The following is a 21929-nucleotide window of genomic DNA, read 5'->3' on the forward strand; positions in this document are numbered from 1 at the left end:
AGCTGTGGTAATTTGAATAAAAGGAGATCCAACTTATTTTCTAAAAGCACTAAAAGAAGTCCATCAAATCCCTAAAGATACCAAGCTCTCTTGGCAGTTAAAAGAAGAGCCTTGTACAGATAAATTATCAGTTAATGGAAAAAGAAAAAAAAACCCAAACAAAATCTCAGTGGGTTTCTGTAGGATCTGTACCAGGGACAGGTTTTGTCCAGCACAAACAATTATAAACATTTGGAAAAGGGCAGAGAACCATGACAAAATACGCTGACAAAAGCAGGGTAGTAAAAACATGCCAACAGTCCATAACACAGCATAACAGATAAAATTAAAATGTTGACAAAACTCCCAAAATTGTTTTTATGGAGGAAAAAACCACAAGCCTAAATGTACATACAGGCATGATAGGGGAAAACGCTAACACTGAAATCAGTACTAGTCCTCAAAGAAAAGTCTTAATTCTGATTTAAGAAAACATTGGTTCAATGCTCAGTCAAGCAGCAAGGCTAATGTTATGAAAGTAGTATTATTATTAAATATTATGAAAGGAATGTGGCAGAAAGCAGAAAATCATACTGGCTGCTGAATAAACCTTTAGTTCTCCATACAAGGAATGGGACAGTAAACTGAGAAGACATGTAAGACACTACAGAAGAGAGAAGATGAGACATGATAGCAGGTCTTGTGATGCATTCATTAAAAGATGTGAGAAGAGTTACCTTGTTAATAGATAGAAAATATCATATGAAATAAGCAGGCATCAGGCTAAAAGGAGGCAGACACTAAGAGGAACTACTTCACTTGATGTAAGGACTGTGCAACTTTTCCATAGATGCTTATGCGTGATGCTTTATACAGATTCTAAAACCATTTAGTCAAAGAATCAAAAAAACAACTAAGATTTATTCACACAAGGATACCACTTCTGAATTGCAGTGACCAAACCAAAAATAACGTATCAGGGCACTATCCTTGTAAGCCTCTGCTGGTCATACACTCTTCCCTATGCAACTACTGTTAGCCATTCTCAGAACTCAGCTCTAAATGAACTTCAGTAAAAGTCCTCTTGGCATTTCATAACTCAATAAATGACATTCTCATTTAAAAAAATACATGAAGTTTTTATTTTTTGGGTTTATGTCAAATAAATTTTGCATATTAGGATTGAACTTACCCCATCATAAATTAGCCTGTAAACTCCCTTCACATGGCTTATAAAGAAAACGGCAAAAGAATTTGGGGCATGATTATGTTTTATGCAAAATACCAACATTAAATTATTTGTAAGTTACCATGAACATATTATCTTAATAGTTCAGAAAATGCTACATGCATATTTATTTATATAGCTTATATATTACCACAAACTGTATTGAACAAAAAACTTCCGTTGATCATAACAATATTTCAATATACCATAAAATTGAAGTAAATAACTCTAAATTTTACCTTTATCTGGGTCCAACTGTTCCTGGGACAGAATACCACACAATACTGGGTTCTTCCACACTCCCTTCTCTTGTGTAAGTGTTGTTAAAATGTGCAGTTCCTGGCTGCCATTTTCCATCAAGTTTTTATGAGCCACCTGAATAATGTATTTTACAAAACAAGGTATTGTTTTAAAAAGACATAAATAATGTGTCTTTCATACTCCTTTTTACCTTATGTTACCACATTAATGCCTTACCAGACAGAGTTACAGGTATAACAAAACAACCTTAACCTTCAGCCTATACAGGTTTTACTTCTGCCTCTGTTGCCTGAGATATAAGCTGAGAAACCAAAACAACTGAGTGCTTCAAACTCACCTTGAGATTTATTAACAGGGCTACTTCTGAAATTTCTGAAACTAAATTTTGAAATAGGCCTCTCTTAAAAATGGATGAGCAATTTCTCTAGTCCACATATTGTTCTGGTACCAGGTGCCTAAACTTTATCTTCTCAAGCTCTTCAGCAGCTCAATTTCTATGTACTGGAGACAGTGAAAAAAAAATTTTTATAATGTCGAAAGATTTTAGCTGTTAAGATCTCACTGCATAGTTCTATGCAAATATGAATAAACAGGCTGGAGTCGTAAAATCAATTAAAATATCTTCCATGGCATTTATATACTAGAATAAATTCTGTGAGCAGATGTACATTTGGAAGCAAAACAAATACCTGCAAAAATCTGTGGCTTAAGTAGCAATGCACAACTTACACTGGTCCTTTAAAAATAAATGAGCCAAGAAATGGCTCATTTTTCTTTTACTTTTCCACCTGCTCTCAAGGCTGTGGAACTCTCCTCAGCATCAAACACATTTCTTCAGAATTGATTTATATAAGGCAATTGCTAGTCAGAATTCACTCTAAAATAATCAGCCTTTCATCTTCCCATGTCATTTAGGCTCAGAATCCTGAGGTAACTGTATCTGGTCTTTTCATTATTATCCCTTTCTCCCCATCCCCCACTTTGCTATTTTTTAAAAACTGTATGCTGGACCTCCCACTACATATTTCTGATAAATACTGAGAAGCAGAACTTGTTCCAACACCCTCCTTTAATGCAGTGCTCAAACCTTAACCAGCCAGTGCCCTGTGAGAGATTTAAAACCCTTCAGTATCAACTGAAGTTCGTAAGTTTCAAACATACAACCATAAATAGTACAGAATGACTTATATGATAATATTTAATTTCTAAGAGTGTTAATAGTCAACTATATTTTAAATCATGAATCTTATTTCAATAATCTATAGCTATTTTTTTTCTCCACAGCTGCTGCATGCAGACAGATGATATTACCTTCAGCAATTACTGCAGAGTATGCAGGATTTCCAGCTGAAGACCTTGCTCCTTACAAACAGGCTACATATTTAATATCCCCTATGGTTTCCAAACCATTCTGAAAAGTTATTTTCTTTATTTTATGAACTAAACTCACCTGTACAAAAGTCTGAAATTCTTCCCATTTATTTTCAGGTAAGTCCAGAGGCAGACACAGTAGAAGTTCAATACAGCTTCTAGAAGTCAAAAAGGAATTATTTGAGGAAATTTTTGACATTGAAATTGTATAATCAACAGTTCTTTATTCCAATATCAAAATAGTTGTTTGAAACACTAGCCACAAAACAGTTTGCTTGTTTGAACACAAAGAAAAAGAGGCCATGAACACTCTTGCAGAAACTGTAAAAGCAAGCTAAGACACTATAAAAAAAAAATCATTGAATCCAACTCTGTAAAAGCCTGTGCAAATTGATGCCCTTTCAGATTGTATGGAAATCGATAATAGCAAAGTGTTTCAAGCCAGGAATGTTGGCCTGCCCTAGGTCAGGAATCCTTGCCTTAATTCCAGCAACCAGATATTCTCCCTTACATACAGCATCCAGAATGAGGAAGGCAGGTGCTCATAACTGGATTGGGAAAACATTTAGGCAATGAAAAGTTAACACCATACAGACTGGTTTCAGTAACCAGAACACCATACTCACAGTGCTAAACGTTCCAGCACAAAGGCAACGTTTTCACACTCAGAGGTAAGGTAAGGTCGTGCTTTAACGTAACTGCGGATGGCCACCGTGTACACCTCCAACAGAGGCAGAGGATCTTCCGACGTCTTCCACTTTTCCGCATATTCCAACAAAGTCTATTTAGGAAAAGGAAAACAAAATCCAAAAATCAGGAACAAATGTAAGTTTAAAATTTTAAATTTCTCACTAGTAGATCTCCTTAATATGAATTATATATTCTCAAAGCATGCTTTTTTCCCCTTAAAATTTACTGTTTCATTAACAACTGACACTTAAGACTCCACACACAATCATTCTCTGATCATATAAAAACGTTATGACTGACACTTTCTCCCTGTGGTAACATCATATGATTCATTTTACATTCCTGTTTTCCAAATAGAAATCTGAAGAGCATATCATAGTTAAGGGACTGAAAACTCATTTTTAGACATTCATCTCTACAATTCAGCTTTTAAAGCAAGTAAACTTGAAAGTTTTAAATTGCTATTTTAATTTTCTACTTCCAGGAACAGTTTTGCTTTTCCCTTGCCTTGCCACCTTGAAGATACAGGTATCTTCAGGACATTGCTTTTCACAGGGTCTGAAAGGAATATGTTCTACGCATTTTAAAGATATCATCTGTACATCAAAATCTCATTAGTAAAAAAAGTGGTTTCCTACTTGCCACATGTATACCTACAAATAGTGATATCAAACTAAAACTCATGAAAGTGATGAAATAAACATCAGCAACCAAAGTGCAGAAGACTTCTATTCATTTCAGTCAATGCCAGGGGACTCAGACACACATTTAGGCAAAGTCATCATCCCAACCACATCCCCCATGGATCTCTGCTATCACACCTAGGGTAACTTGATGGATTGCAAACTAATCCCTACACCAAGGTTGCATGGAGTCTGTCATATTACAATGACCAATTGTGCTGTCTGCTTCTTGAGGGGCATAACATGCAGAAAGCTGAGAGTAAGAGAGAGCAGTTTTGGCTGTCTGACACCCTGCCAAAAGCAGGGCCATTATGATATATAGCTTGGAGGAATATGTTGATGGAGCTGTGTGTATCCTGAAGAACAGAGACTCTATAGCCTTTATGGGCAACCTGTTTCTGAGTGTTTAGAATACCATTTATTAAGATTTTCCTCCACCAGTACCTAGAGAAGCAGTCCCACAGGCTCTCAACAGAGGGGTTACTCCCCCTCAAACTGGTGCTAGCACAGCTGAGAGTGTAGCAAGTGCTCAGCCAGGGCACAGGGGAGCTGCTCAGGAGAACAGCTGGGCTGCTGCCCCAGAGCTGGTGCCAAGCCTCTACTGGTGCATGGGCTACACTCCCTCCCACCCCCCAGCTTCGTGCTCACCTCAGCCACTATGTGTCAGTGCATTTCCCCTGGATGCTGAGCTCCCCCCCAACAGTCTCTCTTACCTTGCTTGCTCCCACCAAATCACTATCATCCACAAAAGTGCTGAAGATAAGCTCTATCCCTTCATTCAGTTACTAGTAAAGAAGTTAAGAGACTATTTGCTCCAGTATTGAGCTTTGATAGGAAGCCACAAGCGGCTGGCTGTCATCTGGACTTTGTATTAGTAAGTGTTTGGGACCCACACTTCAGGCAGTGGACTATTCCATAGATTTGTTTCTAAGAATACTATGGGAGATGAAATACTAGGGCCTGCTGATGTCTGGCAGAAAAACATCTGCCATTATCCCCTTGTCTGCACAGAAGGAAATCAGGTTTGTCAGTGTGAAAGCATGTTACACAGCTCATTGTGTCAAGGACATTTAGCAAAAGTCACCGTTCTCTTTTTTTTTTTTTTTTTAAGGTCAGCTGTAATTAATCTAATTTTGACAACGTTTTTTCAATTCTGACAAGGTTTGTTCTGGTAAGGAAAATCAGAGCCCTCTGAGCAATAAAGCTCTTCTGCTACAGAGTTTCCCACACACCTGAATAAGAAACAGAATAAGGTGGTTCTCAACTCATTTAACCAGAAATGTTGAAAATTTGTTTAATTTCTAACATGTTAATACCACTATCTAAAAGAATTTGCTATATTTGGGATACAATGCAACTCAAATGATAAAAGAGAACTTGGTGCAAATTTATGTATCAGAAAGTAAGAAAACCAATGTTAACTATTTTAGAAATGCAAGCCATCATATCAAAAAAACAAGACAAAACAAAACTAGGTTTATTCCTGTCTTCAAATCTAGTTTAGCTAAAAAGCTAAGCTTAAGTTAAATTCAGCACTGTCTGTCTGTACTGCCTTAACCAGTGATGTTAAGAACATACTTAAAATTCTTATATTTTAATATCCAAATAAATCCTCTCAATAAAAAAATGTCAACTATACTGAACAGATTTTTTTTCAGAAATATGTTTCATGTGGTCATTTGCAATTACAATACCATCCCCACATTTTATATCCTTCACCCAAAACAAAAGCCCAAATGTATTTCATTCAAGGACATAAAAGGTAAGAAATATGCAAGTTTTGGCAAAATGCTTCACTAAAGCCTGGTTTGGTTTTAAAGGCAATCTTACCACACGATCAATATGTGAAGAAGTTACATACTCTATCCCTCTCCTGCAGCAGAAGATGCTTCCAAGCATCGAGTGCTTCCTACTGGAACCCTTAACCTGACTGGAAAATGGTCTGTTTTACTGTAACACTCAATTTGATGCTCTCCTATGAGCAGCAAAAAAGCACCACAGACCACAGCAGAGAAAAGATGGAAGACCAAAACAGAGACAAAGCATGTAAGAAAAAACAGAGGAGGACTACATAAACAAGCTAAGAATATTAGCAAACAGTATTTCAGTACCACTTGGCAATTTTGCTCAATGCACTAGAATAATCAGATCAGAACAAAGCAGTTGCCTTGAAAGAATCTTGAAAGAAACTCCAGCAAAAAGTCTCCCTTTGTCCTAATACTCCCATAAGCAGAAGTACTGTGATTTCCATTACTGACTTGTCATATGTGACATGTTTAAGGATGCTAGTGGCAAAACAGCAAAGCTGAACAAAAAACAGCCCAGGAATCTTCAGTTTTTGGGTCTTGGAGCAGTGTTTTGGATAGAAAAGGCAATAACTTCTTCCCCTTGTCTAGCTGATATAAGTAGTCACCTTAAAAGAGTGAATAGCATAAGCTTCAGTTCACATGAAAGCCAGAGACCTGTAAAGTAACCCTCTCTCCTCAAACTGATGTTGTTCCTTGTTAAGAATTCACTAGAGCAATCAATACTGCACCTTTCATGGTATAGTACTTGCAGAAAATTTAAAATAAAAACTACAGTCATATAATTCTTTTTCCTTTTGGAGTAAACTTTTTCTTCTTTTAAGTGCTTTGGAATGACTTGCATTTTTGTACTGGAGAAAACACCCCACAAGTGCTTTTTGTTGAAAGAGTATTACAGCTTAACCGATTTCACACTTGCTTAAAAGACAATTTTCCCTGTAAAGGGAAAATGTAAAAACAAGTTGCTGGTGAGACTGAATAAAAGAGGGACAAACATGCTAATCTGAAATTCAGCACAGTTTACTGTTCATACTGATTCACAGACATGCTAGGAAAATTCTTTGCATTAGTTTGGAATGCTACTTAAGTCAGACAATTAGCTTTGTAATTGGTGATAAGTAGTTAAAACTAACACTGTCATATAGAATTACTTCTCTTTCTGATTAATTTGAACAAATACACTTCTCTTTTTAGACTAAATATATATTAAAAAACCCCCAAACCAAACCACAACAATAACCAACCTCCCAAGTAGTAGCTAACATATAAGACCAAGGCAGTAACACTACTTTTACTCATGTCCTCTTCAAAAGACCACAGCAAACAGCAAGATTAATGTAAGCTTTGGTAAATTAAGGACATTTCCAACTTTCCAACCAAACCAAGAAACATATCCTGGAGCTGTCTCAAAGTGTTGAGGACAGGAAGTAAGAAGAAAGGGTAAGAAAAAAGAAGGAGGCAGGAAGATATAACTAAACAATTAGTTGTCTAAGAAATGTGACTGAAGAGTATCAAAAATATTCTCACCTGCCATTGCAAATATGAGAACCTAAGGAAGAAACCATCAGGCCCAGTAGAGAGACACTGATTCATAACATGGCAAGGGACCCCTGAGACCTGTAGCAACAAGATCAGGACATCTCAAGTCTCATGGTGGGTGGTCAGCATGCTAAAGAACCACCAGATAGGCAGGATCACCATCCAGTCTGCACATGGGGAGATACCAAATGCTGCTGACCCATTATGACACAACCATGCAGGAATTCTCCCTGCATGGAGAATAAAACAAATAGGAACTTTGCAGAAATACCATGTAGTCATTAATACCAGAAAATTGGATGAGAGAAGAATTATAAAAGCACTGGCAGAAACTATGACAGTCCAACAAAGATCACTACAATCTACATTCAGATTACTGAGAATAAACTGAAGTAAATAAAATCTCATTTTTAAGATATGAAGTTCATTAGCAGTTAGTCAAAATAGATATAATCAACAGATTGGCAAATTCTCAGAATACACCATCTAACAAAAAGTATTCAGAGTGTTGGTGACCTGTTATTACCATCTTTTTAAAGTGGCAAACACACTGTAAAGAGGAAGAAGTTTGTACTATAACACAGTGGCACTAATTTCAGCATTAAATAGTGCTATTTTTATCTCATATATATATATATCAGCCTCTTCCAAGCCATTATGTGAACTATATTAAGCATTTACACCCACCACACCCTTCAAAAATATTCGTTAGTATGACAGATTTCCTTGTCTGGATGTCTCTAGACTATACAGCACTGCCATTATACACAGAAAATTAAATTCATTCTGCTTTGCTTAATGAATCAGTGTTGTGCTCTGCTTACAACCATAAAAAGAAAGAATTTTACCCCCAGCCCTGGGCCTCATTAAGTTATTTATCTCCCTACTCGGGACATGCTTGTTAATCAAGCCAAGTACTGTGTTCTGAGCACAGCAGCAAAAGTTTTGCTCTTTGAGACTGAAACAGGCCTTTTATTTTAGCAGCAGGTTATACAGTCAAGAATCCTCTAAAAGTGGAATAATCTTGACCTGTACAATAAAAATATGTACTATACCTGTGATTTAAACTGTAGAAAATATACAATCACAGGTAAGGTTCAGACCTTACTTTTCAATCTTTATCAGAACCCTTACAAGACTGTTGCTGTAGCAACCCACCCACCAGAGAATGCTTTACTGAACAATTTTCTTTGCTAAAACTAGCCCTACAATATCAAAGCAGTGGTAAAATATGTTTCATATTAAAAGACAGCATTAGTAACGGTTAACAGGAGTTCACATGTATGGTCCACACCTACATGTTTCTTCAGTTGTGAAGAACAGATTCTTACCCTGAACACACCTGAATAAGGGTAGTTTATTTATTTAAATTTATGTCAGGACATGCCTGGGACTGTCAGTTTCATTTCCTGCTACACCCATAGGACTAAGAGGCTGGGAAAGTGACAGACAGTGGTCACACAGGTAAGCTGCATCTCTCAAACAGCTGCAGGAAGCAGCAAAACCTTTATTTCAGTGACTTTCTTCAAGCACATCCACACAGGAGAAAATCCAAACAAAATGACACAACTGTGTTATGTGGAGATGAGTCTTAGGGAGCTGCACACAGAGAGTGGCTGAAGGAACTCTCTCCATGAAACAAGCTGCACAGTGGCAGAGGCAGCAAAGCAATGACAGAGCTCCAGCACTTCTCAGTGAGATCACTCTGCTGCTTGCTGCTCACATGGAGCACGCCCACAGAGGAAGGGCTCCCCCTGACACAACCACACCTCTCACTCTGCCAGTACCTGCCAACAACCACCTGGTACAAAAGAGCAGCTGCCTTCAGAGGAACCACCTATGGCCTGATTCAAGAAAACACATCAAGCTTTATTCAAAGCTGGTGAAGAATAGCTACAGTTCTGCTATCATGAACAGAAATTTCAAAGGAAAGTGAGGGTTCCAGTCAAGAAAGGGCAACTGAAGAAAATCAGCAAAGCAAGTCTCCCATATAAACCATGCACATGATTTAAGAATATTTTTCTTGGCTTAAGATTCTCCCCTGTGAAGGTGACAGGTATGTTCTAATAACCAGTCACACCTTGTGTCCCTAGATGATGGATCATGAGGAAATGAAAATGAATTGGAGATCCTGAGTTTGGTATCACCATACAGAGGAAGATGCAGAGAGATGCTGTACCCTGTAATGAACCAGATAACATAACCACTTCAGTCAAATCAAGTTCCACTGACTGCTCTGGACTGGTTTACAATTTGATGCTTAGTTTTAAATGGACTGAAAGGAAGAAGACATATAGCATAGTTTGATCCAGAGTAAGTGTCCCTGAGGACTTTATCTTGGGACCAGTGCTTTTCAATATCTTCATCCATGACCCAGACACTGAGATCAAGAGTACCCTCAGCAAGTTTGCAGATGATACAAAGCTGAATGGTGTAGTTGACATGACAAGAAAGGGATTCTACCCCAAGTGACTTGGACAAGCTTGCAAACTGTGTCTACAAGAACATCACAAAGTTCAACAAGTCCAAGTCCAAGGTGCTGCCATCGGTCAGGGTAAGCCCAGATGTGAGTACAAACTGGGAGAACTCATTGAGATCGGCCCTGAGGAAAAGGACTTGCTTGTTCTCATAGATAAAAAGCTGAACATAAGCCAACAAGGTGTGCTCACAGCCCAGAGAGCCAACTGCATCCTGGGCTGCACCACAAGAGGAGTGGCCAGCTGGTCAAGGGAGGGGATTCTCCCCCTCTACTCTGTCCTTGTGAGACCCAGCCTGGGGTGCTGCACCTGCATCCTCAGCACAAGGCAGGCATGGACCTGGCTGAGCAGGTCCAGAGGATGATCAGAGGAATGGAGAGCACTCCTATGAATAAAAGCTGGGAGCTGAGGTTGCTCAGCATACAGAAGAAAAGACTCTGGAGACCTCACTGTGGCCTTCCAGTATTTAATTGGGGAGGCAAGAAATTTTGTATGGGCAGATATCAACAGGACAAGAGAAATGCTTTAAATGAACGCAGGCGAGTCTAGATTAGATGTTAGAAAGAAATTCTAATTTACTCAGAAGGTGGTGAAGCCTCATCCCAGGCACTGCTCAAGGCTGGGCTGGATGGGTCCTGTGCAACCTGATCTAGTGAATGGCATCCCTGCCCATGGCCCAGAACTACATGATCTTTAAGGTCCCTTCCAACCCAAACCATTCTATGATTCAATGAACTTTGTACAATCAGGTTCCACAGGTGGTCATGAACCTGACCTTCACTTAAGAGTGATTTTGATCTCCCAGTCCCTGACTTATGGTGAGACAATACATGAAAATGATTTGTGCTATCTTATTCCTCCCTACAAGATTATAATTTAGAGAAATGAAAAAGCAGGGAAGAGATATAACAATGATTTCTTTCAGTATTTGAATATCTGAAGTTTGTCTGTTTAAGCCTGCAAGTTTTCTAGACTAGTAAGGAAAGATCTCACACAATTATTCTGGCCAAAGGTAGATCAAAAACATCAAGTGCCAAAATCTTTAGTTTTCCTTTTTCAAAAAGTGCATGAAAATACAGGTTTCTTGTCAAAATCATACGTCATTTTTCAGATACTCTGAAAAGCAGACAATTCTGTTAATGTAGTTTATAACAACAGAGATACACACAATTAATTAAGTCAATGGTCAGCTCACAACCTGAAAGACAAGGTTTTTTAAAGGAATAAGTCAGCTTACCATGGCAATACTATTATCTGACAATAAGACATGGGGAGTGAGATATGATTGAAATAGATGTTCTTTGTGAACGGTTGTCTTGTACATTAGATTGTGTCAGAAAATCAGATCTAGTGCCAGACATTGCCTGTTAAATACATGTAACAAAAGGGAAAGGAAATATTTTATAGTACCATATACTATTTCTACCACATATGTACTGTTCAAGTACAACTCATCATCTAGATGATGTTTTCTTTTTCCATGCAAACTGTGAAAAACAAGGCTGTATTTATTTCCCTCAGGTCTTGAAATATTGCCTGTGCTCAGCTAAAGAACAGCACAGAAAGATAATGGCAATTCTAATACTGACCTTTAAAAGTTTCACACTACTGTCTGCTTGCAATTATTCAAACTCTTGCTTGCTCAAATTTCTTGTGTAGTACTACAGATGAGCATGAACAACCTTTCAAATACAGACAGCTGTATTTTAAGAATGTAATGCACAGTAATAGTCTCACTCCTGCCTGTCAATGTGCAAGTTACTAAAACATGCAACAGCGAGCCACGAGAAGCTGGCAAAGCAAGACACTGGAGCAGTAAGGGCATGACTGTGACTGTGTCTATTGGAAACCTTCCTATGCTGACTGCTGCTGAATGTGAAGAACACTGACAGTGCAGCCACGCTGTCTTGTGAAGCAAACAGAACAGATGATGCCTCCTGGTTTTGTATTACCAGCACAATCCTCTCTTTGTACTACAAAACAAAGTGTAGCCCTGAAGGTAAGCTATAAGACTCTTACCATTTAAAGCTAAACTGAAATTAAAATGGAAATATATCCCAATATTCTGTACCCTATGCAATTACTTGTTCCTGAACTGCCATCCTTCTGCTTTTGACACTTACAAAGTAATTTTACTGAAGCTTAGAAAAGTGAGATTTACTAGATCTCTGGCAAAAAATATTTTCCCCTTCGTGATTCTGTACTTCCTTTTTGTTGCCTTTTGCACTGTTCTCCACACCTTGAAGACAATCACTACATGAAGACATGGATTTGAAAGTCTGACTAGTAGAGCCCCGATAATTTCTCTCTCTGCTGTATTTTTTCTCCAACAAAGAAGCAGTCTACTATTCAATTACCAAAATAACCCAATTAGTAAAATTAAAGACACCCCCCCCCTTCCCCCCCGCCAAATCCTAACTCCAACCTATAATCTTAGGTTGCAGTTTTGGAAAGGAAAACTGACTTATCTGCTTCTCTCTAAAAAAGTATTTCCCATGCATGTTCTTCACATTGTTGACCTTTCAGGTATGGTAGTAATGAACAACAACTAACTGCTTACGTTGAACTATTACTCAAAAGAAAACAGAACCAGATTTGAAACTGCTGGTTGAACTTTCCTTTCCCAGGGGAGTTAGGAGCACCATGAAACATACAATAAAGTTCTCGCAGTATCCATGGCTCCACAAGAACTGTTCATCAGTACTGGAATGTGCACACAGACACAACTCCCGGCTCGAAGCTGAGAATCTGCACCAGTCACATCTCGTCAGTAGATAAGCTCACTCACAACTCACAACGACAGGAAATGCTGAGCAATCTCAGATGTGCAGCACTCCATCGCAGAAGCACGCAAGGCAACTGTGCACAAGCACAGCTCCCAGATGGTGTCACATTAAGGGTGTGCACACATCCTGATGCTAGGGTAACCAAGTATTTTGAGAGCTACAATTTGTGCAGCTAGACCAGCAGATACAGAAACTTCTAAAAACATTTCATAAATATATAGGTTTATGCAGTTGCTTTGAGATATTCAAGATGAAGACATTTCTTTTAAAAAATGAATATACTGGTGCTTTTTAATAACAACAAATTCACTACTGAAATACCTACATTAAATATAGATGAACAAAAAGTTGGTTTTTCTTATTAAATCTGTGAATTATATTCTAACTGCAAGGTAAACATAAAGCTGTTATAAATAAATTTATTGTACATGCATAAATTCTTCAGACCAAGAACAGAAGAATATAGTGAGAAATAAAACACCTTTAAAAAAGGAGTCAAAAAATGCTGAATGGCCACTAAAACACTGCTTTGGAGAATAAAGACAGCAGAATTAAATGTTCTCTAGTCTTTCAGGATAGGCAGGAAAAAGTTCTCAAATTGCATGCAGAGGTGACAAGCCCTTGAATGGCAACAGATCATGGATACTGGAGAAAGTGCTAGAAATTGCAAGACAGCTTAGTCCCTGACAAAGGCCCTGAATCCTAAGACATGAAACACAAGGAACATGCTGACTTGACGTGGATTCTTGATCAAGCAGCTAGGTATAGTCATGATGGTGATGCTATCTTCTGACTTTAAAATAGCAGAATAAAAAGTTTTGGTTTGTTTGGGTTGTTTTCTGGGAAACAAACCTATTACACTGAATCTTGGGCTGAGATTAAACATTCATCTTATTCAATACAAGTTTATTTTTAAAAGCTGTGTTTTTCAGAGTAAAACTGTGAGCCTGATGCATAATCTGACTACTACAACCATTAAAGAACTGAGCATGTGATGAAGACAGCATTGTTCAAATTCCTGGAAAGCTGATAATAGTCTGCTTTTAAGGTCAATTTATGATAGCTTACAAACTATGCCAGGCTGCTGGCCTTGAGTCTTTTGTGCAATTCCAGTGAATCACATGAAGGCACAGAACTGAACTAGTAAAACAGAAATGAACCTGTAAATGAACCTGAACAGATCTCCCCTTCCTTGCAGAGTATCAGTCCTGGCCTGCAATAGTAAAATCATCCCCACCCCAAGAATTCAGTGTCAAAGAACTCAATTAGAAGATGTCTAGGATGATAGCAGGCATGACCACTGAGCAGAAGACCATGCACTGGGCAATCATCCTCATAGCTTCTAAAAAGGAATTGCTTCAAGAAGCATTTCCAGACCATCAGAACTGAAGAGAACACAGCAACATTGCCTGTGCTGCCTCTCTCCTGTAAGGAAAATGAACAGACTGGTTCAGAATAGCTTCATAACATGTGTTCTTTTTAACTAACTATTTGAGACACTAAAAATAAATTAGAAATCCAAATTTAGACATATCTGGAGTCGAGAAGATTTCCTACCAATACATTAGTACCAGATGATGTCTTTGTGAAATCCCACAGCAAAGCTATATCCTAAAGGGACACACACAAAAAAAAAATCTTTCCAGTGTTATGCTACAATTATTCTCAGTCTTGATGATCTAAAGCTTCTAGAGATGAAAACTATCTTTTATTTTGTGATGTCTCTCCTTGCCTTTCTCTCCTCCTTGTTGTTCAGTGTTTTACCAGAAGATGGAGAACAAGCCCTTCACCACAAAAAATGCCAACTGCTGCAACTTTTTTTTTTTTTTTTTTTTTTTTTTTAACTGTGAGGTTAAGGTTCCCATGAAAGGTTCCCACCTTATTTGAGGAAAGTGGAGGCAGCTAAGGAATCACTGGGATGCAACCAGCATTTACATTGAATTTGTACAAGGACAAACTACCTAGCTAAGATATCAAATGAACAAATTATTCAAGCAAAAACTTGAACAGTTCTTGAACTAGTTCGGCATGTCAAAAAACCCCTTACTTCTATGTCTAATTTAAACCAAGTCTACCTCAGACTGCCCATGAGACTTTACCATTAGGCATTAGAAATACTGTAAGACATGATTTTTTAAAACATTTAAGAGTAAACTAAATGGTTACATAGTATAAATCTCATCTCTTTCCCATATAAAAAAGCACAGGGGGAAAAAAAAGTATGAGTATCTATTGCTTTTGCTGTGGTATGACAACCATCTGATCAAGACATTCTCCACATCACCACGATCATAATCAATCTTTACTTTCCTTTCACCTCTGTGTCCAACAGAAAAGCTCAAACATAAATTACTTGTTTCCATTTTGTTTTTCAGTTGGGATACCGTACAGGCTATTTTACAGATTTTTAGGTTAGAACAAAACTTACATAGAAAACCACATATTTTAAACCTGTCCACAAGCATCAGACAGAACAGCAGAGCAGCACCCATCTAAAATGCTGCTATCACAGATTTGCTGTAATAAAATCAACAAAACCACTTTTTATTTATTTAGAACTGTACACAGAGAGGTCATTTTACATCAAAACAACACAGCACTGTACTTCTAAATAATTTCCAAAGCAGTTCAATGATACAATTTAAAACTGGCACTACTTAACTGATTCAGTATTTGTTCACCAAGGCTTAGCACTGTTACCTTGATTTTGTAGCTACACAAGTGCTGCAAGAATATTAGCTCTTACATGTTATTATAATACAAAACTATCCAGAATCAAACAGCAAAACTCCAGTATTTGAGACACTAAAAATAAATTAGAAATCCAAATTTAGACATATCTGGAGTCAAGTAGATACACAGCATCAGACTGCATATACAAAACTGTGGATGACATAAGCCAATGCAATTGTATTTTCTACAGGACAAATACTATTTAAATTATGGTACTGATCAAAGAACATCAATCTCAATTTGTACTCAATTTTCATTTCTAAAGCCTATCAAGATTTTAAGTTGTTGCTATGCTATTTTTGCTTGAATGTGTCTTCTGAATTGTTTCACAATAAAGTTGTTAAGCAAAATATAGCTCTGGAAAGCCAAGACTCCTTTGGCTGAAGAATCCAATGATGACGCTTTAATTCTAATGGAGATATTGAGTTGTGCCCAGAAGAGAAGACTGAAGCCAGACTCTTAATTCCATCACTTACTGCAAGATTGTATTTAAGCAATTGTTTTCACTCTCAATTTCTGCAGGCATGGTGCAGAGCTATCCAATTTTTTTCCCATTACAACTCCTCTCCTCCACTGACAGGCTGCAGTTCCAATCTTTGCTGGTTTTTTTTCCTTCCCTTCAAACAGAGAACTCCAGCTGCTTTCACACTTTGCAAGCCCATCCTAACATCACCAGCTTCCCTACCCTGCAGCTGAAAGCAAAGGAAAGTCATGTCAAGATTAGCAAATACTGAATCAGCGAGTCAACACTCATTCAGAGATGAATTTCAAAACCAGAATGTGAGTTTGCCAATTAGGTTCTGGTCCACAAAAAGCTCACAATGACTATATCATTCCAGAGCAATGCACAAGGAGTAGATAGTACAGCAGAAAAGAGAGTTCTGAACTTCTGAACCCACCACAAGTGGTTGTATTTCAGACTGGCATTCAGCTGGTTCCATTAACTGGATACCTGTTAGCAGCTGAAGTAGACTGTCTGCAAGTGCTTCTGGAGCACAGCTTCTGGTTTAGTTTCATCCAAAAGACTCTACAATTTCCACACTACACTGTTCCACAATGCAGAAAGAAGTGTGCTAACAGGGATGATCAGATCACTTTCAAAGCAAACCCTGTGTCTGATCCAGGGTATTAACATACAGGAACTCACTCCTTTGGCTCACACTTCTAAAACTGCTCTTTCAACCCCTGTCTCATTCATCTACTGAAGAGAGAATTTCAGAACACTAAAAGCAAGTTTTGTTAGACTGTATGAGCAGCTATATTTTCATACTCTTGTTTGTATAAGTGTTTCTCTTTTCACAGGCAAAAAAATAGTCCACCCAAGTTCTGTTCACCCATGTATTTGAAGTACCATCTACAAGGCAGCACTGGTTTTTATTACTGGTACCTTCAGAACCCAGATACACAGGTATGCACTCTGTGATATAGATACTCATCACTTAATAACAACTGATTTTTTTTTGGTGTTATCTAAACAAAGAAAACATGAGCTCAAATACCTTCAAGTACTAGTTTCCTGAACAGTTTTAAAGGTAATCTGTAAAAGTGTTTCAAAACTCTACCCATCTACAAGCCTTTTTTTAATAAACATTCTCCCCCCATCATCCTCTTAATTTTTTTTGTTCTCAGACTGATCAAGTAAATCTAAAATCTTGCCTATCAAACCAGAAGACAAAGAAATAACTGATCTATAACTGAACTTTTTTTTTGTGGTGAAACTGGAAAAATTAACTGGAAAAATTAATACACATCTAGGTTTGATGTTCAAGCTCCATCAGAAAAGGAAAAGGAGCTTCACAGAAACAGCAAAAAAATCAAGACATGCAGTAACTCATTCCTCTGTTCATACTTAAGGAAAGCTATCCTCCCTGGAGACTTTTTAGAGACAACAGTTAAGTTCAGAATACAAAGAGAGAACAGGTAATTGTTAAAGAACTGACACTACTTGCTGACTAATTTTGATTTGTTAGAAAGAATTAGAATACTTTTGAAATCCAGTAAATGTAACCAACTACCCTGCAATGAATGATTCATTTTCTCAGTCTGTTCAAGCACTACACATTCATACATATATTCAGTAGCTTGTAACGTAACTACATATTATGTTGTTTATCATTCCACAAAATTAGAAGATATCAAAGTTGAACAAACATAGAAAGTTAGTAAGAATTACCATTAGCTGCTTTTTAACTCTTGCCTAAACAGATTCGCCTCAAATAACCACTTCTACTTAGGTCACTTCTGTGGATTTTTTTAAAAATAAAACTCACTGCAGCTCTAGTTACCATCAATATGCAATTACTAAACAGATTTCAATGACGCTGAAAATGGAAGAGTGCACTGAGTATGTGAACTCCCCTCTGCTCTCCCTATACATATTTACACCACCTAAGGTGTAAATGACCTTGATGACTTCTTACAACTCCTTTCCAGTAACTCTCAGGGTTGTACATCTCTGAGTTAAGACAGCTTGTGGGAAGAATCCATGCCATAATCTTAAAGGTAAGTTTCTTTATCAACTTCTTGAGGATTTTTTTTAAACTGTTATTATAATTCAGTTTTTAGGAACTTTAGCACCCCAACTCTTTGGCACACAAACATAAAAAGTTAGCCATGCCTCTAATCCATTAGTTATACATCACTAGGCAGATAACATAACAACAACAACAACAAAATCTCAGGTTTGTTCTCCAATGCATATAACTGTGTAAGGGCAAGTACCCACTACCCTCAATTTACAGATACAAAATCAAGAGATGTAACTATGCTGTTGGAAAATGTATTTATATTTTTAAGACAAAGTCTATTTTAGAGGAAGGTTTGAAAAAAAGCACCTCAGCAACTACAGAAGCAGAAATAGCAGAACAGCTTGTGGGGCTCTACTACAACTCTCATAAGTAATTACGTCATATACCATCACCCAGAAAGTTAAAAAAAAAAACCCACAGGAAAGGGAGACAACTGAAAGTTAATTACTAAACAGAATCTTCTCTTAATTGACAGAGATATTTCTCTCCCCAAATATAAGTTAAAAGGCACAAGCAATTTGCATGTTTTTCATCTGGGCAGGCCGAACACATAGTGAAGGTGTTCAGCTAGCTAATTATTAAACTGAAAGAGGTAAAAGCAAAATTACCTTGGTGCTATTTGTCCTCTTATTTTTTAGGCATTATTTTGCTTAGAATTCAAATCCCAGCTAGTTTTAGAAAAAGACCTAGAAAAACCTAGAAAATGTATGGAGAGCCTCTGGTTACATCCATAAACTATTTTAGAACAAATAAAGTTATTTAAAACACCAGCAACCAATTTCATTAAGCCTCATGCTTTGCCACATACAGTAACAGAAATTACCATTCTTTAGGTTTGCCTTCAATCTTTCAACATTTTGCATTTAACAGGCTCTTTCCGATTGGGTCATTGGTATCAAATTTCTCTCTTGCATCCTAACATAAGTGAACTTGCTATAGTTCTAGGCTACATTTCTCTCTATTCAGATATTCAATCATGTCTCAATTCAGTGTTGTCATCCCAACACTCATATTTTAGTCTGTTTACTTAAAAAGAGCATTCAGAAGTTGGCTATTAAACAAGCATTTCATGAATGTGGCGGGATGTTCATTACAGTAAACTTTCATCCACTGCCAGGAAATCTAATTTACCTATTCTTTTAACTATCAGACTGGCATATGGGCAGATTAAAAATAGGAAGACAGCCAGAAATAACTGTGTCTAATCTGGAAATATGTACATTTCCTGCAACATAGGTGACTTAAACTTGCTCTCTCAACAAGTGAAATGAGACATTACAATACTTCTATAGTTCAACTAGATTACATTTTTGCATTAGCCATCTTTATCAACTTCTCCCACTGCCCTTTTAATTGTGATGACAACTGATAATCTTCATCCTCAATAGAGAGATTACTCAATTGCTATTTTAAACTTGTCTACTCAGCACTGTCAAATTGGCAGATGCCTTCCATCTGATTGATATTCCAGTGAAAGAACAAGGCAACATCTACCACACTGTGTCTAATAACCACCACTGTCCTTTTACCAGTTGTCACAGTACTGTCACTATGTCCACATGTGGGAAAGGAGAGGAACCAAGGCCATACTTTCTCCTGAATATGTTGGCAAACCTGAGCAGAACTCTGAGTTCCTGCTGTCACACTGACATGATGACCAATTCTGGCTGGGTATCCAAAAGCAGAGTTCAGTCACTGCACGAGTTTCACCAAAAACATTATGCAAGTTCCCAGTCTGCAGAATGGGAATTATGAAGTTTTATCGTCTTAACTACTACAGATTCATAAACAGAAATTACTTTTTATCCCTACAATTCTCTTCATAAGACCAACCCTCCAACAATTAAAAAAAAAAAAAAAAAAGAGGTTCAGATTGTGTCTTTTGTGATTCTGAACATTTACTCTCTACTTGTACCTATCCTTGTGTTCCCTGTATATCACCACAGGCTCCTGAAACAAGCTCTATGACAGGACCAGCACTGGTGGATAGGGGCAGAGCAATGTGGGCTTCAGGAGTGTTTGATGCTCTGCTGCACTGACATGCTTGTTTCCAAACTGGAGAGGCATGGATTGGATGGATGGACCACACTGTGGATAAAGAACTGGCTGTATGGCCACAGCAAAGAGTTTTGGTCAAAGGCTCATTGTCCACATGGAGACCAGCGGTGCCCTCAGGGGTCAGTGCTGGGGCTGACTGAACACCTTTGCTGGTGACAGGGAAAGTGGGACCAAGCGCTCCCTCGGCACATTTGCTGACCAAGCTGTGTGGTGAAGCCAACATGCTGGAGGGAAGGGATGCCAGCCAGAGGGACCCTGACAGGATGGAGGTGAGGGCTGTGCAAACCTCATGGAGCTCAGAGGTGCTATTGGTGCAAGGCTCTACACCTGAGTCAGCGCAATCCAAGACACACCGACAGGCTGGGCAGGGAAATCACTGGGAGCAGCCCTGCAGAGAAATACTTGGGTGTGATGGGTGAAGAAAGACACCATGAGCCAGCAGGGTGAGCTCACAGCCCAGAAAGCCAGATGGAATCCTGAGCTGCATCAAAAGGAGCACGAGCCAGCAGGGTAAAGGAGGTGATTCTTCCCCTTTATTCTGCTCTTGTGGGACCCCATCTACAGTACTGCATCCAATTCTGGGTTCCCAACATAAGAAGGACATGGAATTGTGAGAGCAATTGTTAGAGTTCAGGGCCATGAAGTTGACAAGAGGACTGGAGCACTTCCCTATGAACACAGGCTGAGAAATTGGGGCCATCAGCCTGGAGAAGTTTGTGTGGAAACCTCATAGCAACCCTCCAGTATCTGAAGGGGCCTACAGAGAATCCAGAGAGACTCATGATCAGGAACTGTAGTGATAGCACAAGAAGTAACGGGTACACAGTGAAACCAGGAATGTTTAGGTTAAGTATTAGGAAGAAATTCTTTATTGTGAGGGCAATGAAACACTGGAACAGGGTGTCCAGGAAGGCTGTGGATGCCACAAACCTGGCACTGCTCAAAGCCAGGCTGAATAAGGCCTTGAGCAACCTGTTCTCGTAGGAGGTGTCCCTGCCCATGGCAAGGGGGGGTTAAGACTAGATGATCTTAAAGTTCCATTCCAACCCCCTAACATTCTATGAATCACAAGACTTAGGAACTCCTTATTCATGATTTAATGCCTGATCACTGAATGTACTTTACCAATTCACTGAAACAATTATTTGGTCTGTTAGATATACAAACACCAAACAGGATTTGTCTACTTGACAGAACCCATTCTCTCCATCATTCTGAAAAACAGAAGAGGAATCCTTCCTGAATCTGGGAGGTTTTTTGATATACAGGACACTGAGAATGCTACACCAGCTCAAATGAAAACTGCTCTATTCATCCAAAAGAAAACAGAGTTACAAATAAAGACTGGTCTTTATCCTAAAGAATTTTACTTCAGGGAGTTAAGGTTCTCAAAGCAGCAAATGCACCTATCCAGCAGTTAGGAGAGAAGGAACACCAGGAGTCAATGTTTGAAGATGGATGGAGCTTTGGCAGTGGTCTGTATAACATGAGTTCCTACTGTATGAACTGTATGACTGGTTCAGAATGAGTAATAATCAAGTGAGAGCTACATTAGTTAGCACAGGATTTTCCTATTTCTCTAATGAGTGTTTAGTTTACTTTACCTACATACAAGAAATCATAAAGCTAGAAATATTGTATACCAGAAACAGAAGAGAAGATTTAAGAGACATTTGACCAAACTATTTTCACCAAAAACAGGCACATGTTTTTGCAAGTTTGGTCCAATTACCAACTGGATCAGGTCTACTTTCAGAGAACAGTTTTATAAAGCTCCACTGCTTTTTTGAC

The 21929-nt window shown here is 38.2% G+C and overlaps 1 protein-coding gene across 1 annotated transcript in view; it reads right to left on the minus strand.

The window, feature by feature from the left end:
- Nucleotides 1-21929, minus strand: part of ZNF292 (zinc finger protein 292) — a 48648-nt gene that overhangs the window by 19154 nt on the left and 7565 nt on the right. Inside the window, exons 2-4 of the mRNA XM_058019624.1 lie at nt 3466-3620; nt 2919-2997; nt 1447-1582 (exon numbers count right to left, since the gene is read on the minus strand). Of these exons, the coding sequence (XP_057875607.1) occupies nt 1447-1582; nt 2919-2997; nt 3466-3620 (370 nt within the window). The remainder of the gene's footprint in view (nt 1-1446; nt 1583-2918; nt 2998-3465; nt 3621-21929) is intronic.

The sequence above is a fragment of the Melospiza georgiana genome, chromosome 3 (genome assembly GCF_028018845.1).
Source record: "Melospiza georgiana isolate bMelGeo1 chromosome 3, bMelGeo1.pri, whole genome shotgun sequence".
In the NCBI taxonomy this organism is placed as follows: Eukaryota; Metazoa; Chordata; class Aves; order Passeriformes; family Passerellidae; genus Melospiza; species Melospiza georgiana.